Genomic DNA, 23,285 nt, shown 5'->3' on the forward strand with positions numbered 1-23,285 from the left:
TGCAGAATTTCTTCCCTCGTCAAGGTTGCATTCATCGCTTAAGTCCCTCCAGCATCACTGGTTACCCGGGTGAGTGGACGCGTTGCATAAAATGCAAAGGACGCCGCGGGGCTCGAACTGGGCTCCTGCTGTGGCATGGGAAAAGGGAGGTGTATGGGGATGACGGCGAGGCTTCTGGTAAAGACCCGTTACAGGTGGCAAAATTGAGAGTTTTAAGATATATATTGTCGGTGAGAGAAGAGGTTTGGGGAGGTGCGTATTGTAGGAAGTGAGAGAGAGAGAGAGAGTGGGGTGGGCGGTACATTATTGATTGTAGCGCTGGGTTGGGTGGGGTTTAGGTTTGGGTCCGAGCGTGGCTTGTTCTTGAATAAGGACTCGCGGCCTGGCGAAATGAGGAGTTGAAGGAGAACACAATGATAATCCACAATGGATGGAGAGAGATATTCAAGTGACAGACCACCAGCGAAGGTGCAACTTGAAAAAGAAATCTACTACAGGTCTAGAGTCAACAGTCTACCGTTCTACCGTTCATGATCACAACTTCCCCTCGAGGAAGAAACACATATGACATGCTCCAAAAGCCTCTCTAGTTTGTCCACCAAACACACCTAATAACACCACAGCATCCCCAATCGCCATCAAACCCACCATTCCCCGCCATCAAACCTCCTCCCCATCGCCAAACACCCTCCCCAACAAAACCCCCGCGAACCGATCAATACCCAAACTCTCCCTACACCAACCCACGTTGTTTCCCTTCCTACTATCGCGCCAACCCCCTGCATCCCCCACAACCTCCTCCTCCAACGGACTCGTACCCGCCCTCACCGGCCTCCCCCTCCGATCAACAACACAACAGCCCCTCGTCCACTGTCCACTCGTTTCCACGCGCACGTCTTCTGTTTGAAATGTCCAGGCCGGGTGGGACGCAGACAGCGCATACCATATCGTCAATGGGTCGTGGAGCTGGAGGCCCGCAGTCGCCGGGTCTTGTTGCGGGTTGAGAGTTGCGTTTTTGGCAAAGGTGGCGGTGAGGAAGAGCGAGGCCCATGATGCTAGTGGAGAGGCTTTGATGTGCTCGCGCTGCATGTAGGTTTCAAACATGGTTTTGGGGAGCACGTGGCGCTCGGTAATGTCGAGGGGGAAGAGCTTGAGGGTGAGGCGGCGGGAAAGCGTTTTGGGGTAGGGGGGCAGTTGTTGTTTCTTCTGGTGGGGAAGAGTGGGAGGCATGGTTAGGTGGGGGTTCTGAGAGGTGAGGGCGAAGATTCGGGCGCTGGCTATGCTATCGGCGTAGGTGTTGAATTCGGCGCCAGGAGTCATCTGGTTGCGGAAGTTTAGCAGTCTGCGGAGTGGGTTGTCGGTTTGTTTGATGAGAGAGAATGGTGGTGCGGGTATGGATAGGGTGGAGGGTGAGTAAATGAGATGGAGGGGCGGGGGCTAGGGTTTGACTTCAGACCAAGTCCTAGAATACAGGGAATAGAGACGAGAATAAGAAATCGGGGGCTTACGTTTCCAGGTGCCTCGATAGCTCCGCCCATTACAACGACTTCTTTGGCACGGAGGAACGTCTCGGGGTCCTTTGCTGCAGCTATAGCCAGGTTGGTCAGTGGACCTACGGCAACAATGGTGATTGTATCTGGTTCGTTTTCGCGCAGAATATCCAGCATCTGCTCAGGAGCTGGTTTCAAAGACGGTATGAAGAGGGAGTGCTGCTCCTTGACCTTCTGGAGAGCCGCCGCTTCTTCAGCAGAGAGATTTTCTGGAGTAGGCTTGAACAGGGTTCTCCATGTTTCCGCGGGCGAGAGATGGGGGTGCTACATCTCAACTTAGTACGATGCATGTCAAGGTGTAGTGTAGAGAGGAGCTTACACTATGATGTATGCCGCCCAACCCATCAACTCCATCTACAACTCGTTAGCCATATTTCTCTTCCGCACATGACAAACAGTCCACTTACGAAAGAAGTCCGCAACCATCATATGTTCCGCGAGTGGCTCCTCAGCACCCACAGCAACTGTGTGAATCCAATCAGACACTATCATCTAAACATCAAACCATCATCATCATCTTACCAATAGGTTTCCTCCCATCCAGCGTCTCGAACCCCTGCGGTCTCCCATTCTCCCTCCTCCACGCCCTCTCCTTCTCGATATAATGGAACAGCGTAACAACATTACGCAGACAACTACAGCCATATACATTAGCACAATCATACCACAACAATCCCCCACTTACTTCTGCACCTCCACATTCCCAAACGTAATCCCCACCATCAAAACCTCCAACTCCTCCGCCCGCGCCGAAAACGCAAGCAACATGGCAAGAACATCATCCACACCCTAGGAATGCAATCACAGTAGTTAGCCAAAGAAAACCTTACAGCGTGTCGATTGTATCGATTACAACGGCCCGCTACTGCCCAAGCCCCCAAGTTGGATTTGCATGCATCCCTTTGCAATTTCCAAACCGGGGGTAATGAGCGGGCCGGCGGTGAATTGGAATCGAACTGAAGGAATTGCAAATTCGACGAGGAAGCAAGGGAATCGTATACGGCTTCAAGACACAAAGGTCCCATAGCCACTCCACAACATGGCCAAAGTACCAGCGAAACCCACAACCCCCCAACCCCGCACCCCCACGCACAAAACTCACAGGATCAGTATCAATAATCACCCGATTGGGCGCCATAACCGATATTCCCTCTGCCAGGGAGCAATGGCCCACGTCTGAATAACGGAAGAGGAGGAATAGAAACAATCGAGTGGTAGGCTGAGGTAGTACAGTGTACAGTGTTGTAACAGGTGCAGTGCAGTACCGGTATGTCGTAAGTGCGGGCAGCGAAAGGGTGTGGATTAGATAACTCGGCCTGAATGAACCAACCTAAGCAATCGACCATGTTTGGCGCGACTAGCATGCGGCAGCTTGTCCATAGATAGAAGGTGCCCCTGGACAAACAGTAAATGGTCTAAACGCAGACGAATTGTCACAGCACACCCACAAGAGTCAAAGCGCGGAGGTCCCCGTCAAGCACACTACGCTCGCAAACAGACAACAGACAGTCACCGCTCTCATATCCTGTGTATACGCGGGACATTACATCCCCATGCATTCATGCTTCCCACCACGGCAAAAAAAGGGTTTAGAATACTATATGCCAGGGCCAAATACTTTGTTGAAAGAGTTTAATGGTAGCACAAACACCCACAAAGTCAAGCAACGCCAGATGCCACAATACTCTACAATGTAGTTTGCATTTCGAGCGCGCGCCGCAGACAAAAACGACAAGTTTGCAAGCGCACCTGCAACCCACTTTTTCTTTGGAAAAATAAATACCCATCCATCTACTCCCACATCTTCGTGTCGTGAGCTCTCGAGCGTTCACTCCCGTCATATTTCCCCCTCACCCTTACACATTGTGATAGTTTGTTGCGTGATATTGAATATGGTGTTTGGACATGCCATTGACGTGTCCCAAAATGATGTCGAAATACTGTCGTAGAACGTACACGTCGTCTAGTAAACCTTCTTCTTCTCGTCGACGGAGAACTGTCCTGGGCCCATGTTGACGAGCAGGAGAAGACCGCCACTGTTTAAATTAGTCCTGTACATGTCGAGGGTTTGGGGTGGAAGAAAACTTACACAATCGACAGGATCTGGAAGAAATCGTACTTGGCAAAGTCCTTGTGGGGGTGGTGTGGGTGCAGAGTCCACCAGTTGTTGACATAAAGGTTGAACACGCTGAGGATCAGAACCAGCATAATCGCCGAGAACTTGGCCTTGAAGCCAACAACGACCATGACACAAGCGATGAGTCCAAGAACACTGGCTACAATTCTCCAGAAGCCCCAGTCTCCGCGGAAGACGAAGCCAACAAAGAGAAAGATGAGCAGGACGCGACCGGCGAGCTGGAAGTACATCTTCTTGTCCTTCTCCTCGAGCGTTGGCAGACCAGCGGGGGCGAACTTCTTGCGGACCCAAGAGTCGGACAGCACCATCAACAAACCGCCCATGACGGAAAGGTTGCGCAGGAAGAAGTTCAGGTCAAACACAAGACCGTAGCCGAGGCCCTGGAGCACGACAACGCCCATGAGCGCGCCAACTGCGTATTCCGATTGTTTCCTTGCAATGACCATGATCGAGCCGGCGGTCATGAGAATGACATTTATGACGAGGAAAAGGTGGGTGATGTAATTGGGGACTGATCATTGGCGTGTTAGCATTCACCCTGGCGTGTCAAGAGGTAGGATGGGAATTCGCATACTGTGTCGGTAGTCACGGAGGTAAATGAGCTGGTCATTCCATTGTGTTATTATGCGCAGCGCGTCCTCGAGGAAGGTAACAACGATCAAGAAGCGGCCAATTGCAGGAAGATATCTGGTGAGACTCGATCAGCAAACAAGCACAGCAGCTGCTTTCTTATAGAAAGAAACTCACGGCTTGATCGGGTCCGCAACCGTGTCCAACATATCCTCGAGCTTGCTCGTCTGCGCCCTCAGTTGTTCCAGCGGACTTGGGTCATTCCTCGTCTCGTCAACGCGACCAGCGTTGCCAAAGGGGCTTTGGTTTCCCAGGTGGTACCCTGCAGTGCCGCGTATTTGCGCCATGGCCTATGTTCTGCAGTGGGAGGAGTGAATGGAGGTTAAGAGGGGCGGAGGAGAGCGCGGCGTTGAAGTGGGTATGTAAGTTCGGGGCTTTGGGGCTTGCCGAAGCTCCATAATTGCGTGAAGGACACCTGGCACTGGCCCAAGCAACTGTCGTGATTATGTCAGCAACTAGCGCTGCAACCACGCCCGTCACTTCATGTACAGGTGCAATATACTCACACGCATTCTGGCCTTCAATTACTTGCTTGCTTTTCGCCTAGTCTAAGAGGAAAGTTGATTGTTTCCTCGAAACTAGAGCGCACTTTCATCATGTGCCATGTGATGGTATAATATATATAGATGTAGACAGAATACCTAGGCAGCCATAAACCGAACTTTGTCTACTGATCAACGCCTCTAGTGCTCGAGCTCACCCATCGATAAAGCCACATCTCCCTTACTCTCGCCAACTGTGTATTGTCTCATGGACTAGTCCGGACTTTGTTGTATTTAGTGTTTGGTCCCACCGGAAAAGAGAATAAGCGCATCTCAAGGCGGTTTGTCCAATCATTACGAGGAAGCAATGGCACTTTGATTGTTGGGTCTTTGTTATTTTACTATCAATAAGCAAACCTGGCCATCCGCCGACACTCTCTCACATCCAAGTGCTTGCATTCTGGAGACATTGGCGAAATAACTTTTCAGTTCTGCTTTGGAATAAAAGTGCAAAAAGACAGGAAGAGTAATTGAAAACATAACCGCGTCGATCCACTGACGCGATCTGGCCACTCCAACGCCTTGGATGAGCAAGAGAAAGCCGAACCCATGGGCCTGTCCTTTCCCGGAAATGCAGGCTCATAGCCCAAATTTACATCTTACTGTCGCTGGCTGATCTGCTGCGAAATAGGTGATGGCAATATAACAAGTATACAGAAGGAACGCTAAATAGGCCATGACTCCAGCGCCTGGAGTCGCCTGGCCAGAACCACTCCTGCCACAAAAGACCACATCGCAACGTTTCCAAGCCTACCTTTGGCTACCATGCAAGGCGGCTTCAATTCTAACGCTTCATCAGCGGAGCTGCCATTATACTACCGGCCAGTCAGAATCTTGGGGGTGGGAAGGAGCAAAGTCCTCCGAGAGGATCTGGTAGCGGGAGCTGGCTTTCTGGTTCTCCGGCTTCAAAGCTGGGGTAGGCCGGACAGCCTTGACGGGCTGCGCAGCCTGCTCGGCAGCGATGTTGTTGTTGCTCTCCTCCATGAGTTCCTCGTTCACCGTCTTGCGAACCTTCTTGCCGCCCTTGGGGACTGTAGTCCAAGCAGAGTCCTCCATGGCAAGCCTCAACTGCTCTTCCTCAGAGGGCAGACCGTTGAAAGAGGCAGCGCTCTGCGCTGTTCCGTTGGTGGGCGCATCGCTCGTGCTGCCAGTAGATGCAGCCTCGAAGGTGTCGAGGAGCTGGCCAGTAGGAGCCGACGCCGGAGGCTGGACAGCGCCGCGGCTGGGGACCGTGGTCCACGCGTTCGATGCAGGAGCCTTGGCCTGCTGAAGTCCGTTCTTGGCGGCTTCGCCACGAGCTTCACGAGCGGTGCGACGCTGCTTCTCCAGGAGAGCCTGTCGTTCCTTTTCTTCCTCTTCACGCGCAGCCTTGGCCTCCTCCACCTTCTTCCTGTTCTGGCGCTGCTTCTTGGTCTCCTGGGTGCTCTCCGTCTTCTTGACCTGAGGCTTGGCCGAGCGAGCGGGCTTGTCGGCAGGTTTGAGGTTCAAGACCGCAGGAGCGGCACGCTGTGAGTCCAACATGTCGGACGCGTCCTTTCCGCTAGGCATCTTGTTGGAGGGGGCGACAGGTGAAGCGGCCCGGGATGAATCATCGTCTGCATCAGACGTAGGCGAGGCTGTGGCAAGCGCTGCCTCGACTTTGTTGCCCACCTCCTGGACAGCCGACTTGACAGACTTTCGGGGAGCCTTGGCCTTGGCCTGCTTCTGAACTGCTTTGGGCTTCTTGTTGTCAGAATCGCTCCATTGCACAGAGTCCTTCAAGGCGCCGCCAATTGGTGTGCGAGTGGCTGATCGTCCCCGTTCGCCAGCATGGCTATTTTGGTTGTAGTACCAGTATGCGGCACCGGCGATGGCCAGGAAGATGGCCCAGCTTTGCCAGGTCTGCATGTTTCAGGTGTGTGGTAGCAATGCTTGGACTGTGTGGATGGGTATAGCAGCTCTGATCGTGAGAAGGGACTCGACTTCAATCACCAGGCGTTGCGGTGAGCTGAGGGGTGTGGATTGGGCGAGTTCGAGGGAGATGAAATTTGGCGGTGCGTCGTCGAGTCGGGCAGGTAGTCAGTTCCAGCGAGGGAGCTCCCAACGGAGGTGAGATCCGATGAAGCAAGGAGGGAACAGGTGAGGGACCCGAATGATTAGGAAAGCTGATTCTATTCCAGTAATGCGACGCGATCGCACGCGTTGCGCAGTACTCTCGAATTATTGGTATGATGGATGGCGTCGCAAGAAGAGGCCAGGTAATGGTGTTGAATCCACTTCGGGATGTAGCACCTCCGATTTCCGAACCTCCGATTGAGGCGTGCTGCAGGGCCCTTGGGAGTTGGCGACTTCTTGTAAAAGTGTAGAGAGAAAAAGTCAAGCAAGAATCGGAAGTCAATGAGAGGGGATGGAGGTGAATAGAGAGTGAGAGTGAAAGTGAGAGAACACACAAAGGTGAGAGTAGGTAGTAAAGGGCAGGTGGTGTTGAGTGCAAGGTGCTTTCCCGTTCGGTGTGCCGCTAGTGGCGCTAACGGGGAGAGGGGGGCGGGAGGGGGGATTTACGAGGGAAGTCGCGTTCTAGGGGTTCACTTTCTGCGTCATGCTATGTAGACAAGGAGATGACAATATGATTTGATATGAGCTTACTGTGTAGAGAGACTGTAGAGCGAGTGCCGCGAACTGCGGACGGCCTTATTTCCCAACGCCTTGTCGGGCCAATTCATCTCCTTCAACGGCCCTCTCCTCTGCTGTTTCGCAGTGTGCACCGAGCAGCTCCAGCAGTGCAGTCCCAAATGAATATATTCATGGGAGCTGGGAGCTGGAGGCCAACCCAGCCGAGCCCAATGGCCAGCCCACCTGGCAATCTTCTGCCGACGACGCACGGTGCCAATCCCAAAAGGCCACCTTTGCGACTTTGAGGCTATGTAGGTACGTACTGTTGTATGTATTACCCATCGAGCAGCTCGTTCTTCGGGGAAAGGGGATCGTAACACCGACCCTCCCGATCTGAGACACGAGCAGCAGTCCTCGATTCATTCTACCATGGCAGGCATACTCTACTGTGCTGTGTATATACCTACACGGTATATACATGTGTGTTAGGTACACGGTCAGAACGCGTTCCACAGGGTACCTGTACGACATGGGCCAGTCGTACTGGACGGTCACGCCGTTTATGGGATAACATGTGCTGCTGTTGGTTGGCCTGCTTCTCTGATGGAGGGCCAGTCGTGTGCTGACATCCGTTCAACAAAAAAAAATGCCCCTTTTAATCGGTTTCGAGGTGACACGCTGTGTCTTGACGAGATGACGGACAAGCCTTGGCAGGGTCTGGCCTCTTCTCTCCCTTTCAAGGTTGGATGTTTGATCTCTCTGCAATTGCTCTTAGGTATTTCTGATTTTCTTTGATAGGGTCATTCATTTTGTATCTTCATCACATATCATCTCGAAATTGGACTGCTACCTCGGCTCCACTTTCTTTCCATTTGGACCTTTTTGTGTGCTCATCAATACATTGTCTTTGCCTCGTAGTATCTGTGATTGACTCCTATAGTACTTTCATCTCCAATGCTAACAAATCACCAATTAGCCATCAGACCAGGGTATCTCAGTCGCCCTCCCAACCCTCCAAAAAAACAACCTCCAAAGTCGTAATATGCATACACCCGCGAAATGAACAAAAAGACAGTCACACCCGATGCAGAAAAAAAATCCCAACCTTCAACACACCTTCTTCACACGCACCTCCCCTACCCCTTCATCCCCATCCCTCTTCCTCTTCCCCCCACCAACCTCATCACTCTTCTCGCTCGCACTCCGACTCATCGGCGGCGTATGTACCTGAGCGTCATGCATCATCCCATGATGTTGCGCCATGGCCGCCTGAGCCTGCGCCTGGTTGAACCCTTCGCGTGCCCGAAGGCTTCCAAAGCACCCACCTCCCAGCCCACTTCCTAGCCCAAAAGCCGCGCCTGGAAATGGCATCTTCAGGGTTGCGCCTCCTCCTCCCCCTTGCTGGGCTGCTTGCTGGGCGGCGAGCTGTTGAGCCTGCAGCACTTGGTTGCGCTGCGCGACTTGCATTTGGCGGGCAATGTCGCCCAGGCCAGGGCCGACGATGTTGCGGTCGCCAATGATGGTTGCGCCGCAGTTGACTGTGATGTTGATCTTGCGGAGCGAGTGGGTCCTGGGATTGAGATGTACTTGTGAGGACTGTTGACGGGGTGGTGTAGTGGATGTGGATGGTGGTGGGGATGAGGGTGTGGTTGTCGATGCAGCAGGAGTGGGCTGTGGGCATGCGGCTGCGGCGACATCTGCTAGTTTCTGCAGAGGCGATGGTGGGAGTACGGTTGGTTCTCCGTTGAGAATGGTGGAGACGAGGTTTGCGATGCGCACGCTATCCATTTGCGCAATGGATATTATGTTCCCATGGCCTCGAACCTGTGTTGCGGCATTGATGGTAACTTCTGGTGTATCCTCATCGCCTTCTTTGTCTTCCTCTCCCTCTTCGTGGTCATATGGATTGTGGTGGTTGGGTGTGGGTGCGTTGGGTTCAACGACCATGTGGTAAGCTGGTGGTGCTGGCATATCGGATTGTGAAGTCTGCTCGTCTGATCTGTCGTTTGTGGCTCCCGACGATGAAAGCAGTGATTGTAATTTTGCACTTTGCAAGGCGGTATTTCGGAATGGATCCATGGTACTATATGCGACTTCCTAGGGCTGAGGTCTGCCGGCTGGCTTTGGTGTTGTGGGGTATCGTGACGGTGGTGATAGTTTGTGGCGTGATGTTGGGGTGATGGGTTGGGTGGAGATCAGGCGAGTTGTGGTGCAAGCTGATATGGATGAAGTCTCTCCCGGCAGATATTACACAACCACGAGAAGTAGCAGGAGATTTGGATCCCGATATTTCGTCTTCAAACAAATCTATAATCTAGCGGGAACGGCCGACTTGACGAATACCGGTGGTCGGAAGAGGAGACAATCACGCTTCTTACAAAAATTAGCAATGCAAAAGTATGCCGTGGACCAAGATGCGAAACCCACAAGGATGTATATCCCTTGAACACTCTTAATGATAGGCAACGTTATACAAGTTGTAATGTTGTCCTCAGCCCAAGAAAAGTACCAAAAAAGTACCAAAAAAGTACCAAAAGAGTAACAACACAGGCTTGCTGTCAACCCTCCCTCGGAGCAACCGCACAGCTCTATATAGGTAGGTACCTGCTTGCAAACCTTCCCCATCCTTCCTGCATCCCGCTATTGACACCGTGACTGAAACACGCACACAATAGCAAGCGTCAGCAAAATGATCCAGTCATGCATTCACGCACATGCATCCGACACACAGAACTGCACAGCGCGTGCTTCTCCGACGAAGGCAACCAACTTTGTATTGTGTCTTTCGTAACTCAATAACGCGCGCTAAGCCACATAGGGTAGTACGGTACCACAGCACAGACCAATCGCAGGCCATCACATTGGCTGATGGCCAATGACGCGAGCCGGACACTTACAATAGCAGTGTCCGATTTAGTTCGTAATAGTGGTTCGTCTTTGCGTGTCGCCGCCAGGAGATCGTTGGTAGGATGTCCTGATGATGCCTATCACTGTTGTTCTGAACAATAGGGCATGGGAAACATGGACGCCTACTTGGCTTCTACAATACGAAAGTCATATCAACCAATACACTGCACATTCGTGAACAGCACGGCAACCGCCAGGCAGGCTAGGCTGTAGGATCCTGCTCGTTGCACAAAGTGGAGCAGCAACAGCTACCTGTTTCTCATTTGCATTGTACCCGAAGGGCGTGAGACGTGCATCAATGAAAGTTGGCTAGGAACCACCAATGAGTGAGTAAAACCAGGCTGGATAGCGATGTGCTTACATTCACGCGCGCCTCGGAGTTGCATCATGCAGCCCTGTACACGGTCTACAATAGGAAGCGGTTGCAGCAACAATAGCAGTCCGGCATTCGTATTCGGCATCCAATCTCTCCTCTATGGCCAAGCTTCCCACTGAGAGCCATCAGGAGCGCTTTTGAAATTGTGCCGCCGGGGTTACACAATCTCGAGTACAAGGGTGTCAGATCCGTTGCATTGGTTGATTACACGCTTTCTTTTCGAGCTCACAATGCAAGAGAACAATAGCAAAGGCGTCCACTGCAGATCGCAGTGTACGTGCCGATGTGAGGAGGGCTCATATGATGTTTTGAGCCACAACACCCTATATTCTGTTGATAAGATTGAATAGCAGTAATTGTGTTGGGCTTTCTTCTGCTCCAATCCTACAGGCGCCTTTTACACCAACGGCTATCTCCTTGCCTACAGAATAGTCGCTGCGATGATTTGCGACCGCTTGTCGCTGTCCTCCGACCCATGCATCTCACTTACCCTTTCAGGTATTCGTAGCCAGAGCGGAACCAGAAAGAATCATAATAGAGTATGAGATCGAGAGTGGAGTGGCTCCGAGAAGGCTCGAGCTCAGAGTTCTCACAGGAGAAGCCGATGAACAATGAGAAAGCTGGCGCTAGCGGCAAACCACCCATAATGTCGAGAATGTGTTTCTATTTCGATTATTGGTTTACATGACGCCGTGGGATTAGTGTTGTCGAACTGTCTTGCGTATCGCTGGCAATTTGCTGGCCAGGTCTCACGATGAGCAAGATCATGTTCATTGAGAGCACAGCGGCTGTCTGAGTCACCCAGGAATCGTCTCCTCCAGTGGGTTGAAATCGGAAACAGGAGTTCCAACAGCCTGACGATAGCCAATATGCAAGCTGCACCCGAAACGCCATGCTGGTAAATGTTGCAACAAATCCTGGGCCCCCTAAAAGCGTGTCGTCCGTACATTCCGCCAGTCGCAAGGGTAGCTTTAACGGCTAGTCGGGCTGCGTCTTCGAACATCGCCACCGAAAGGCAGTCACCGCACTCGCGGAAGCTATCCGCGTGCCTGATAGGGTTGCCGAATTTCGTGCGACGGTCGCTCGTGATAGAATAGATTCTCTGACCATGGCGGAAGCTTCTTGTCTCGCTCATAGAGGTAACCACAATTGTGGCACAAAGTTCTTGGACCCCGAGGGCCGTCTCGGACGGCCCAAACAGCAGTGCCCCAGACATAGCAGTGTGCACACCGCCATGTTTGCCGTTCGCTGTCGAGCTCGTTAGCAAGAGTTTGGTTACTTTTGTGCAATTTTGAAACATACCCTTCTTGCAGCCCTCCGTCCTGCCCACCGTAGCCAGATCCGGCTCCAGGGGTGCTTCGCCCGACAGGACTCAAACTCCTAAATCTCCTCTTTTTCTTGCTGCGTTCACCACGGCCCATATTTTCTTGCTGCTCAACATTGTTGAAAAACTCGTTTGCTGGTGTACCCGTCATGTTTGTAGTCGAAGAAAAGCGCGCTGTTTCCCGGCGAAGCCTTCGAATCTGTCTCTCACGATCACCCTCGCGCTTCTCAATTTCCTCTGGTGACAAAATCTCGACTTTGGGTTCCCATTCGTCACACAAGTGCTCCTGATCGTATCGCCAACCCGCGCCGATCGCTGGTTCCACGGCATCGTTGTCAATTTCTCCATCACCAACCAGACCGCCATTTTCGCAAGCTTCTTTTTTTAGTCTCAAGACTGCCTCGTAAATGGCGTGAGTCATCGCTGCAACCCATTCTCCGGATAGGCCGATATCAGCGCATGTTGTCTTGGCGAACATTTCAGCAAAGCCTGGAGGATGTAACAAGGACCATTCGAATTTATCCGTATACAGTCGATTCATGAGGTTAATATTTAGCGTGACGATGCAACGGTATGTATCATCTGGGTTATGTAGCTCTTCAGAGGGTAATGCAGCAGCGGTAGCACTGATACCGTTCGGTATGCCATTCGCGGCGCCATTGGTTGCACCCTTCGTTGCGCCGTTTGGTGTTTGCGCACCCTCAGCATGCGTTCCACCGTTCGTGACAGGAGTCAATGCGCCATTAGTCGCAGAAGGCATCGGTGTCGAAGTGCCAGCGCGAGACAAGGCAGCAAGTACGGGTTTCGCAGTTGTTCCTTGAACAGCCGGGGCCGCGGTCGAGTGGAAGAGGGGATGCAGTGCAACACCAGCATATTCCTCTAGTTGTTGGCGAATTTGATTGGCAATATTTAGGATTAAATGGGGTTTTCGGTCGATGGGGAGGTCAAGTTCGTCCACAAACTGCTTCGCAAACTGATCTGGCGTTGTCAAAGCTTCGTGGAGATTCCAGAGAAATGTATCCTTTAGCCTGTAGGCTGGTGTCACATCTGGTTGTTTGTACGCAGGTAAGGCTTCGTTGATGCCGAATTCTCGTGCATTTGAGGGCGTGGGAAGTGGGGCTTCTGGCCGGAAGGATTGGATGTCCATGTCTATCCGTATAGGAATCAAAGTCACAGGGAGGACTGACTGTGTTTGGACCTGCTTTTCTGTGCTGCCTGCTTGTTAGTCATGACCGAGATCCAACCCATATTTCCATCAACGACCAGAGCACATACAGGGTCCGCTTGGGCCTGCCCATCCAGTCTCGCCATATGCCTTGTATGTCGATGGGGGCCACCAATTCTTCGCCCAACGCTGCTATCTGCGCCGCCTTATCCATGTTTGAGGGGTCCTCTCGTTGGATGCTGCGCAGGCCGGTGGCGCGCCGCGGCCGATCACTGTCTTCAAAGTCGTCATCATCGTAGGCATCTTCTGCATAGCTCATGACGGCAGTTCCACGCTTCGTCACACGCGGCGCAGGCAATGTATTTGAAGCCGGGACGATGGGCGACATAAGAGAATTCCCATGGGATCGCAGTCGCGGTGCATAGCTGGACATGAACGCCTGCGGCGGCGCCGTTTTCCCCGTACTGGTAAACATGGCTGTTTGGACGCGACGGCTGGTGTGCGAAAAGTTGGGGATGCTCGACAGTGGTGGTCGCGAACTTCGAGACGCGTCGCAGAGATGTCCAGCAATAAGGAGGGGATTCAGTGTCAGGTTTCCAGCGGCGTGTCTAAGAAACTTCGGACGGTGAATGGATGTTGGCGTCACCACTCGCGCAGTAGAACGGCATGAGTCGCAAATGTTACTGCGCGTCCCTTGCGACTGACGAGATGGGTTCGCGGTTGCAGATGCAGCTAAATTCCGCCAAGAAGAGACTAGCCAGCATTCGGACTAGGCTGACTGTCGCTCACGCCTCCTCAACGTCCCCTCATCTTTTGATTCTCGCACCACCCGCAAACGCCTTGACCATTACACAAACTCCAACGTCATTTCAATGGGACGAGTAAAAGGCTATCAGCCTCTAGCGACTGCCTGTATCACTCCTGTTACAAGCAGTCTGTTACTGATCCATACAGCCTAGCGCAATGGAACCACTGACCTCTTCAAGTGAGATCCACCATCAACATGTTCTCAAGAACTATACCGGTGACAATTAGATGCTCTGCAAACACTTTCATGACTTTAAAGACTTCCCATCAATTTCTTCACTTCCATAATCTGCTAACTCTTCATTGTTGCTGTCATCAAGGTTTTTGTCCAACTTTCATTCACTGTCACTTCATGTTCCTTGCCCTCATTCTCAGGACATATATTCCTCTAATTATAATGTTTCGCAGGCTACATCACAATTCTAGTGCCATGTAGATTATCCTTAGAAACGTTTGCAGGGTACAGCGTCACTGCTAGCGCGCGCATCATCGCCAGCGGCTACGGTTGGTGAACGTTGCCGACGAGGAACCATGGCGGATCCTGGAGCCTCTCACAAGTGCTATCCACCAATCACTCACTTTCCCCATTCACCTCACTAGCGTCACCCATGATCATGCACACTGTCTCACTGTGAAGCCACTGTACAATTTTAACAATGGCTATTGTATCCCTTCCCTTCACTATATTATACTTTTTCCTTCTTGCACGAGAATCTCAAAAACACAAGCTCAAAGCACAAGCTAAATCAAACACACGCACTTTCGACTCGATCCAAAGCCTTGGTTCAAACGACCTGCTTAGCCACACACTCTCTCACTCGCAACTCTCGATACCATTACAGACATCTTCCCTTCAGCCGGCCTGAAAATGTTTTTCTCTAAATCAACCCTTCTCTCAGCTGTGGCCATGCTCGCGATGTCACCACCGCATACGACTGGACACATGATCATGAAGGAGCCCATTCCTTTTGGCGAACAAACCAAAAACCCTCTCGCAGAGAATGGCGCCGACTTCCCCTGCAAAGGCATTCCTTACACCGTCAATTCTATGAATGAATGGCCCGTCGGCTCCACCCAAAAGCTGGCATTTGTCGGCACCGCAACCCACGGCGGCGGTAGCTGTCAGGTCAGCGTCACGACTGACAAGGAACCCACCAAGGCCTCCAAATGGAAGGTCATTCATTCCTTCGAGGGCGGCTGTGTAAACTCGTTCCCTGGCAATCTCCCAGAGGCTGGCTCTGACTCCGACACTACCTTCCCATTCGAGGTTCCTAAGGAGTTGCCTAATGGCGAATTGACAATGGCGTGGACGTGGTTTAACCATATTGGAAATCGAGAAATGTACATGGCTTGCGGCCCGGTTACGGTCTCTGGCGGTGCATCAGATACGAAAGAGTTCGATGCGCTTCCTGATATGGCTGTTGCCAACATCAACGCTCCTGGATCCTGTGGCAAGACCCCGGAGGGCTTTGACTACACCTTTGCAAACCCAGGCAATTATGTGACCAAAGGTGGTAGCTCGGCCTTCAAGCCCCTCTGCGCAAACCAGGCTTCTGGCGGTGACGGTAGTAGCGGTGCTCCAGCTCCGCCAGCGGCATCTCCAGTCGCACCTCCAACTGCTCCCTCCGCCGCACCACCCGTTTCCCAAGCCCCATCCGCGCCCTCCTCCATCGCCCAAACCTCCACCTTCCGCACCATCGTCATCGTCACCGCCCCCGTGGCCTCACCCCCAACCACCCAAGGCGGCAGCGCCCCCACCCCGTCCGCTACCCCTGCGCCCGCCCCCAAGCCTACGCCTCCCACTCCCAAGGTCCCCGCTCCGGCTGGAAACAGCACCGGTACCGCGTGCTCACCCGATGGCGCCATTGTGTGCTCTGCCGACGGCACGCAATTCGCCGTCTGCAACTTCGGCGCTGCCGTCTTACAGCCCGTTGCGGGCGGTACAAAGTGCAGCAATGGTACGATTGCGAAGCGTGAGATTGCGCATCGCGCCCGGCGTAGTGTTGTCTAGGTTTGCCTTTTTTATTTCTGTGAATAGGTGGGTATAAATATTACATGTGGGTCTTAGGACTGCTTGGCGTTGAGGTGGATGCATATCCAGGTTTCTTATTTTACATCTGGGTTTTTCATCTGTCTGTATTTCTTTGCATGGCATTCAGGCGCATTGCGAGTATTCTCTGGACTCATGGAATAGCAGCCACGGCTTGGGTTCCACAATGTATGGGGTAGTTTCTTTGTTATTTGTGTACATACTAGTGTGCATGACAATCAGGCGTATGCATGTACGTATCTCTGCATCAGCAACGGGACAGGATCCTGTAGCATATCAATTCCATGAATAGCGTGTTTCAAGCAATTCTTGTAGCTCACGTGAAGTTTTATTGCAGTACAGTCAAGGTCTTTATTCCTTTTATTACATCTATGCTCTTGAATTAAATAAGCAAAGCATATTTCTAACTTCTTCCTCTTCGTATTCTACTATCCTATAGTAAAAACTCGCAGCATATTTCTAACTTCTTCCTCTTCGTATTCTACTATCCTATAGTAAAAACTCGCATTCACTACACTAACTCCACTTGCCTTTTCTTCGATAAACCTCTCTCTGCACTTGCATCCTCCATCCACAAAAGATCCCGCCTCCCCCTAACACCTAACACCCACTCTAGCACCGTACAAAACTTGAGATATCAACAACCACTCACAAACACTAAACAATACTTTTGCCAACGCCGCCTTAACAAAACAAAGTCTTAATTTTTATCAAGAAAGAAAAAACAAGTATAGGAAGGAGTGCTGATACCGCTTAAATTTGCCTATTCTACTATCCCACCCTCCCACCATCTCTTAATCCCGAACCTAACCCCCCGCCTAAAACCCCCAAAAAACACTAAAAGAAACACCAAAAAACACCAAAAAATGCAGAAAAATGCAGAAATGGTCACTACGAGGGTCGAACTCGCGACCTTGGCGTCACGTGATGACCTGTAAATTTAAGCCTTCGTATTAGCACCACGCTCTAACCAACTGAGCTAAGCGACCGTATTTGAAATTGATATAAAATGAATCCTTTCTTTGTAATGTATACCTAAAGTGATTATGCGCAAATTAAAAACAAGAATTGGGGAAATCGAGGGGTGTGCCAAGGATGGCGTGGAAGCGGGGTATCTACAAGAGGCAAGGGTGGCGGGCAGGCGGACGGGTACCTAAGGGACACAGGCGTGTGTGTATAGTGGGTGGTAGATGGTGGATAGTGGATAGTGAACCCAACATGCTAGAATAAGAGAGGGCATAGGGAGTTAGAGTGTTTGGCTTATAGGGTTTTCCCGTTAACAAGAGGTTCTTGTCGCCCGGTTTTCTCGTTAATAAGAGATTCTTATTCATAAGAGGATTGTGGAAGAGGCAAGGGAAGGTACCGGTAAGGCTAATCTGGTCTGAAATGTGATACATCTTACTTTATCCATTACATCCACCATGCCCGCCCCGCAATACCAGGGGAACCAAGAAAAGCCAAAGTGAGTCCAGCAACAGAAGATATAACACACATATCCCGCCGAATACACTTTCAGATAAGGCGTACACATTATGGAATGAGACCTCCGCCCCTGGGGATTATAATACGACTTGATTCACAGAAGAAAAAAGCCGTCGAATATCGAGCAAGAAAGAGCAGTGGCTGCAATTCTGACAGAGGCATAGTAGTATTACTCCTGATTAATGGACGATTTCAGCTCATGTCACACCTCTGGGGCTAGAATCCTGCATCTCCTCTCTTCCCGTCCGTCTGATGCTAGGTAAACGTACCCTACCTACGTACAAGCAAGCCCATGCCATAGTCCCGCCCAATGCACCCGCAACCACCTAGATATCCAGCCCATCCAAACCCCCAGCAACCGACACCCATCCTCCAAAGTCCCACAACATACATGCACACTCGGCACCTTCGGAGCTGTCAGTCCTCATCCCGTTAAACCCATAATCACAACCACCTCACTCGTCCTCCCGTTCCCCCCCTCCCTCCGGCATATGCAAGCCAACGCCGTCGGTCCAACCACACATAGAAAGCAACCCCTCATTTCCCGGACAAGATATGCCGTACGCCCTGCAGTCTCCCAACGGCAACGCCATACATGATGCCAGTCGAGAATGGGATAGGTGGAGGGGGCTGCTCAAAGAAAAGGCAAGACGGTCCGAAGAAGAGTCTGGTGCAACATACACGTACACATATACGCACACACAGACCGCAGGTTCGCAGCCCCTCCGAGCCACCCGCGGCAAGTGCTTGGTCAATATCTTCTACGAGAACGGAATGGCCGGTGAGTGGCTTCGCTTGCTTCACGGGCGTTTGTGTGGCACAAGGCGAGTTCGAGAACAACCGTTGGCGGGGCGGGGTGCACAACAGAGAGAGCCGGATGAGGAGTGCAGGCGCTTTTGGGCGTCTTTACCGGGGCGGTGGAAATTCTCCGAACGGGATCCTTTTGGGAGGTGGGCCGGTGTCGCGTTACGGGTTTCAGTGTTTGGGCCCAAGGGCAATGTATCCGTCTTGTCTCGGAGGCTTGCGAATTGTTACTTCCAGGCTCTCTCCCTTGTGGCGATGGCATCACCAGATCAGAGAATGGTATGAGTACCGCGACTTCAAATGCTCAGCGAACATTTGCCTTCCGTCTGAACATGTCCGTTAGTCCTGGCCCAGCTCAAGGCTCTTCACGACAATTGTCTGCAGCTAATGGGCGGTGAGTACGTGTCTGCGTGCTGCACTTCCTTCCCATGTGAGTACTGCTCAGTAATTGGATATATGCGTTACCCACAAATCAAACGTGGTTGTTCAAGAAAGCCATGTCACTGCGTCAGCTTTCCAAACATCTGGACCCTGCTGTACTACCAAGTGACGGCGCCGTACCACAACGCTTGTGAGGCTGGCTTATTGATCATCACAAGGTATCGGATGCTTGTTCAGAATGCCGAGAATGACGGCTGGGGATGTCTCAGATATTGGCTTGGTAGGCGTGATGCGGCGTTACGACGAAGGCGGCCCGAGAAGCCCTGCGCTCAAATCAATTATTGCAGTCGTTCACTATCGGTACATTGCCAGTTGTTCAGTGTGGAGCCGTTGTCCCACCCGTCAGGGCTGCTTTTACGGTCTGTCTCCTCTCGCAGAACTGTGGACGCTGGGATAGCGCAGAATCACATGTGGCCAGGCGATGCAATCGCCTTCAATTTGGTGTTTGTATTCGTTTTTTCGTATGTCCTACGCGATTCGTAATCAACTTCCTGTCGATATGGCTGTTTGCAACCTCTTTCGGCACCCGAATGACAATTATCACCTCTGTCTGTAGCTGGAAACGGAGAGTGTAGGAAGCAAGGCACAATTCAAGTCGAACGGGGTATATATCTCTGACGAGAATGCTGTGCTTACCACGAACTCCAGAAGAGGAGCCGCTGCGAGGCAAGAATGGAATACAGATATGATGCTCAAAATCCGAAATGGACGTGTACAGTATGCAGACATGGGGAGGCATGAGAAGCGATAGCATGAAACAAACAAGTTGGGGCTCTGAATGCCCCGCTTATTATAGCTTAGAAGAAGAATGGTGGACCAAATTCAAGAATGCTGATACATGGGAATCCATCAAAAGAGAATCATTGCCAATGCCCAAACCAGGCAATCAGGAACACGACCTGCGCTCCCCACTGCTAGGTGTGGGCCGCAGGGTCTGCGATGGCGGAAGCGAGGTCCGAGCAGAACCTCAGCTAAGGTGACCGCGAGACGGTCCAAGAGAGCATAGCCATGTCACAGATGCGGGCAAGGACCTGCTGTGTTGCTGATCTGCTCTCATGGCTGATGAAGGACATGGCAACGAGGAGCTTGTTCAGCTCACTATCCGTAGGCTGATTGACTGGAGCAGGGAGTGCATTAGGGAAGCCGCCAATGCGACTACCGTAATGTCGTGCAATCGCAATAGAGTAAATGGCGTCGCGCACTTCCTGCATGTGCAACACGTTTCGCATAGCCGCAAGAGCGTGGTCGGCGGCGCCGGGCGGCGCCGAGTCTGAATCAGAGTACTGAGCAAAGTCACCCAATGCCTGCCAAAACTCAATCTCCGCTCTCTTTGGCTCGGATAGTTCGCCAGCATATTGTATCTGCCGCATTGGATTCGACTCGAGATTTTGATTCGTTAGGAGCGCTTCTAGAATGTCAAAACGCGCGCGCACCTCTTTCAGGGCGACGTCGTCCTCGGGGAAGGCCGCTGTCGAGCCATTGGCGCCATTTGTGCTCGGAGAGGTATGCTTGCAGGTACCCAGAAGATGCCAGATGAGACGGGCTTCCTGACTAAAGACCCCTGTCATGTCGGTGCTCGAGGCCTTGTACTTGATTGTCTCGGTAAAGTAGGCAGCCTCTTCATGCAGACTTCTGTCAGCAAAAACTCTGTTCAGCGCGTTGTTATTGGCCGAGAACCACGTTGTTTGGAGCATGAAATCTAAGCCTTGGCAGTAGTCGTTGACAAATATGTTTGTAAAATCCTCGTCAAAAGCAGCTGGCACAGGAGAAGTCCGCTGAGGGACCTCTGGTGGGCTGTGGTTACAGATGCCAAATATATCACCAATGTGGAGACGTTTTGCTATCCTTGTATTAGCTTGACATGAGGCGTGTACCGGGCCACGGCCTTCTCACCTTTGATGGGCTCTGGTATTGGAGGGGGTCCGTATGGGTGGGCGGCAGGCGGGCCTCTCATGGCGGGGTCCAGAGCATGCACGCCATTGTAGGAGGGAGCACTCGAATGCATATTTTGGCTCGACTGCGCAAGCGCAGGGTCAATGGCGTTGAAATTTTCTTGCTGGTGACCGCCCGTGGTCGATGCAGCTGGCGCGTATCCAGCCGGCGCGGACGAGGCTGGAGCGTAACCCTGGGGGACGGGGCTTTGGCTGTAGCTGGACTGAGCTTGTGAAGGGGGTGCAGACGGTGCGTTTGCAGAGTGAAGTGGAGGCACGGAATTGGGAGCGGGTTGAATTTGGGGAGGGCCAGACTGCGACTTGAAGATGGGATCGTAGCCAAGACACTCGCGCTTACTCTTTTGGCAGTTCCGGCACATGGGATGTGCTTCGTCGCACTGTACGTTGGTATCGTCAGCACATGCGCAAGTTGAAGGGATGAGGTTGGTTTAGAGCGTCGCTCGCTTGTTTGGTGGCTCGGTTATCGAGACCAGACTATGAGGGAAGCGACGAGGCGAACCTCTCGCCTCGCGCATCACGTCGCGTCTGCCAATCGCACGCCGTTGCGGTCCGCACTCACCTTTATACGTCTCTTCCGACAAGTCAAGCAGCCAGTCTTTGTGCGACGCTTGATCTCTTTCTTGTGGCGACCGCCGGACAAGACACGCGTGTCGCCCTGCGGCGGCAGCTGGTATCGCATCGCATTGAACTGCGCGGGGCCCATGTTGGCCATGCCCATTTGCTGACCGGGCGGCGCATGGCCTGGGTGAGGATAATACTGCGGCGGCATTGCGTGCTGCGGCGGGGGCAGCGGGGAGCCCATGGTCTGTTGGGGCTGCTGCTGCTGCTGTTGTTGTTGTTGTTGCGATGGCGGCTGCTGGCCGTCTTGCAGGCGTATGGGCGGCAGATTGAGCGGAGGCAGCGACATATTGGCGCCCTGTGGAGAGTCGCGATAGGGCTCATTACTCTGCTGGCCCTGGGGAGGAGGGTAGGTGTAGGTCGACTGCATCGAGGGCGACGGGTAGGAATGCGGCGAGGGATAGGCGACAGCCTGTTGTCGCGACTGTAGATTGGGGTCCGCCATGCTGGATTGCGAAAAGTGCGACGGCGCGGGCGAATATGGCGCAGCGTGGACTTGGGCGGAGAAATCGTGTGACATGGACTAGCAGAGCAACACGGCGAAGTTTGTGGGATGGAACCACCTGGGCGCAACACGGGGGACGAGGAGGAGGGCGTGCCAGTGCTTGTGAGAAGCAGGTACAGCAGGGCAGGAGGCAGCAATGCACGATTTCTCAGAGCACGCAGCAGTGCCTCTCTCGCCTCGGTGCAGTCCAGTCCAGAGCTCGAGGCAGATGAGAGTAGGTAGAGAGGAACGGGTAGAGAGACTGGGATATGTTGGTTGGCGACTACTTGTCCAAGCTAACAGGGGGAGGGGGGGGAGTGGAGGGATGGGAGGGGTGGGCAAGGGCAAGGGCAAGGGCAAGGGCAAGGAAAAGGCCTCGGTTCGCTGGTTTGGGAGGGGGGTGGGGGGGGGGAAGGGTGTGGTGTGGACCGTGGACCGTAGATGGTGGAAGTGTGGGTGCTGCAACGGGCTGCGGTTGTAGTACACCTGCGCGGGATTGTATGTAGATTAGCAACGCGTTATGGCCTAGGCTCGCTGGCACGCACAAGGGAACTCTACTGGTGGTGACTTTCGGGGGGGGGGGGGGGAGGACCACCACTGCGAGACTAGAGCGCGGCGTGGGAAGGGCCAGCTGCGACACGTCAAGAATGTGCTGTGCTGTAAGCCGCTTCGGCCATGCACACCACCGCGAGCGCGCCGGCCCACTCGTTGTGCGCACTTGGCTGCCGTGGCCGTGATCGTGGCCGTGACTGTGTTGCGCAGATAAGAAGAAGCGAGCGGCAGCCAGCAGGCAGAGAGGATGGCCTTGACTGACAGCGGTACGGCACGAGCAGTTGTGGGGAGAAGGGTGAAAGCCAAAAGACAGAATGAAGAAGAAGAAGAAGAAGAAGAAGAAGAAGAAGAAGGTGTGGAAAAACTGTACGTACCTGTAGGTGGTGGTAGGTACGGTACCTAGGTACCTACCTATACTCTACACTGCACCCACCAGCAACCGTGGATTGTGTGTGTGTGTGCGTGTGTGTGCGTGTGTGTGTGTGTGTGTGTGTGTGTGTGTGTGTGTGTGTGTGTGTGTGTGTGTGTAGTATGCAGCAGTCTGTAGTATGGTAGATAGCGTAGAATGCACTCTATGGCTACACTCTCTCTCTCTCTCTCTGTAGGTACTCTCGAACTCTCGAGGTGGCTTAGGTACTCTCGCTTGCTGTAATGGCTCCTTCGCTTCGGCGGCAGGAACCCTGTCACTGTTCGTTGGTCTCCAGAGTAGTATGTATGTACGCCCTTATGTACGGGACTTGTGTAGGTAAAAGCGCTCGGTAAAACTCTTGGTCCTGCTGGTAGGTAGAGTAGACTTCTAGTACCTACTCTCTCTCTCTCTCTCACTCGACTCACTCACTAGCGAAGCTGAGACGAACCCCTCCCCCCACTCC

The 23,285-nt window shown here is 52.6% G+C and overlaps 9 protein-coding genes across 9 annotated transcripts; 1 reads left to right on the forward strand and 8 right to left on the reverse strand.

Annotated features, from left to right (window-relative positions):
• Positions 1–441: 441 nt before the first annotated feature.
• IAQ61_005760 (uncharacterized protein) lies at positions 442–2,939 on the reverse strand. Its single transcript, XM_066096924.1, has 7 exons — positions 2,653–2,939; positions 2,236–2,339; positions 2,073–2,185; positions 1,958–2,014; positions 1,870–1,904; positions 1,509–1,814; positions 442–1,437 (listed from the first exon to the last, which is right to left on the reverse strand). The coding sequence occupies exons 1-7, from the start codon at positions 2,686–2,688 to the stop codon at positions 661–663; spliced, it is 1,428 nt and encodes a 475-aa protein (XP_065952916.1). The 5' UTR covers positions 2,689–2,939; the 3' UTR covers positions 442–660.
• A 128-nt stretch (positions 2,940–3,067) lies between these two features.
• Positions 3,068–4,751, reverse strand: IAQ61_005761 (uncharacterized protein). Its single transcript, XM_003836201.2, has 4 exons — positions 4,435–4,751; positions 4,262–4,374; positions 3,640–4,198; positions 3,068–3,586 (listed from the first exon to the last, which is right to left on the reverse strand). Exons 1-4 carry the CDS (start codon positions 4,602–4,604, stop codon positions 3,514–3,516), a joined length of 915 nt encoding a protein of 304 aa, XP_003836249.1. The 5' UTR covers positions 4,605–4,751; the 3' UTR covers positions 3,068–3,513.
• Positions 4,752–5,669: 918 nt separating this feature from the next.
• On the reverse strand, positions 5,670–6,746 carry IAQ61_005762 (uncharacterized protein; the record flags this gene model as incomplete). Its single annotated transcript, XM_003836200.2, has 1 exon — positions 5,670–6,746. One exon carries the CDS (start codon positions 6,744–6,746, stop codon positions 5,670–5,672), a length of 1,077 nt encoding a protein of 358 aa, XP_003836248.2.
• A 1,812-nt stretch (positions 6,747–8,558) lies between these two features.
• IAQ61_005763 (uncharacterized protein) lies at positions 8,559–9,530 on the reverse strand (the record flags this gene model as incomplete). Its single annotated transcript, XM_003836199.1, has 1 exon — positions 8,559–9,530. One exon carries the CDS (start codon positions 9,528–9,530, stop codon positions 8,559–8,561), a length of 972 nt encoding a protein of 323 aa, XP_003836247.1.
• Positions 9,531–10,244: 714 nt separating this feature from the next.
• Positions 10,245–13,912, reverse strand: IAQ61_005764 (uncharacterized protein). Its single transcript, XM_066096925.1, has 3 exons — positions 13,334–13,912; positions 12,037–13,269; positions 10,245–11,982 (listed from the first exon to the last, which is right to left on the reverse strand). The coding sequence occupies exons 1-3, from the start codon at positions 13,696–13,698 to the stop codon at positions 11,772–11,774; spliced, it is 1,809 nt and encodes a 602-aa protein (XP_065952917.1). The 5' UTR covers positions 13,699–13,912; the 3' UTR covers positions 10,245–11,771.
• A 1,037-nt stretch (positions 13,913–14,949) lies between these two features.
• IAQ61_005765 (uncharacterized protein) lies at positions 14,950–15,354 on the reverse strand (the record flags this gene model as incomplete). Its single annotated transcript, XM_066096926.1, has 1 exon — positions 14,950–15,354. One exon carries the CDS (start codon positions 15,352–15,354, stop codon positions 14,950–14,952), a length of 405 nt encoding a protein of 134 aa, XP_065952918.1.
• A 173-nt stretch (positions 15,355–15,527) lies between these two features.
• IAQ61_005766 (uncharacterized protein) lies at positions 15,528–15,896 on the reverse strand (the record flags this gene model as incomplete). The annotated part of the gene is made up of 1 exon (XM_066096927.1): positions 15,528–15,896. The coding sequence occupies one exon, from the start codon at positions 15,894–15,896 to the stop codon at positions 15,528–15,530; it is 369 nt and encodes a 122-aa protein (XP_065952919.1).
• Positions 15,897–17,900: 2,004 nt separating this feature from the next.
• Positions 17,901–19,558, forward strand: IAQ61_005768 (uncharacterized protein; the record flags this gene model as incomplete). Its single annotated transcript, XM_066096928.1, is given in 5 exon segments — positions 17,901–18,122; positions 18,136–18,645; positions 18,675–18,760; positions 18,966–19,268; positions 19,456–19,558. Coding segments are annotated over 5 exon segments (1,224 nt in total), but the record flags the coding sequence as incomplete, so codon positions are not given.
• A 220-nt stretch (positions 19,559–19,778) lies between these two features.
• IAQ61_005769 (uncharacterized protein) lies at positions 19,779–21,897 on the reverse strand (the record flags this gene model as incomplete). The annotated part of the gene is made up of 3 exons (XM_003836195.2): positions 19,779–20,647; positions 20,701–21,136; positions 21,319–21,897. 3 exons carry the CDS (start codon positions 21,895–21,897, stop codon positions 19,779–19,781), a joined length of 1,884 nt encoding a protein of 627 aa, XP_003836243.2.
• Between the last annotated feature and the right edge of the window lie 1,388 nt (positions 21,898–23,285).

The sequence above is a fragment of the Plenodomus lingam genome, assembly GCF_022343315.1.
Source record: "Plenodomus lingam strain CAN1 chromosome Unknown contig_23, whole genome shotgun sequence".
NCBI lineage: Eukaryota > Fungi > Ascomycota > Dothideomycetes > Pleosporales > Leptosphaeriaceae > Plenodomus > Plenodomus lingam.

Bases quoted from the DNA above. Each gene is read 5' to 3' on its own strand.
- IAQ61_005760 (XM_066096924.1), bottom strand. From the start codon at position 2,688: ATGGCGCCCAATCGGGTGATTATTGATACTGATCCT. The intron at 2,340-2,652 runs GTGAGTTTTGTG...TTGCATTCCTAG, and splicing joins TGATTATTGATACTGATCCT to GGTGTGGATGATGTTCTTGC. The intron at 1,905-1,957 runs GTAAGTGGACTG...AACGAGTTGTAG, and splicing joins GATGGTTGCGGACTTCTTTC to ATGGAGTTGATGGGTTGGGC.
- IAQ61_005761 (XM_003836201.2), bottom strand. From the start codon at position 4,604: ATGGCGCAAATACGCGGCACTGCAGGGTACCACCTGGGAAACCAAAGC. The intron at 4,375-4,434 runs GTGAGTTTCTTT...GAGTCTCACCAG, and splicing joins GTTGCGGACCCGATCAAGCC to ATATCTTCCTGCAATTGGCC. The intron at 3,587-3,639 runs GTAAGTTTTCTT...TAATTTAAACAG, and splicing joins TTCCAGATCCTGTCGATTGT to TGGCGGTCTTCTCCTGCTCG.
- IAQ61_005764 (XM_066096925.1), bottom strand. From the start codon at position 13,698: ATGTTTACCAGTACGGGGAAAACGGCGCCGCCGCAGGCGTTCATGTCC. The intron at 13,270-13,333 runs GTATGTGCTCTG...ACAAGCAGGCAG, and splicing joins GGCAGGCCCAAGCGGACCCT to CACAGAAAAGCAGGTCCAAA. The intron at 11,983-12,036 runs GTATGTTTCAAA...CGAGCTCGACAG, and splicing joins GACGGAGGGCTGCAAGAAGG to CGAACGGCAAACATGGCGGT.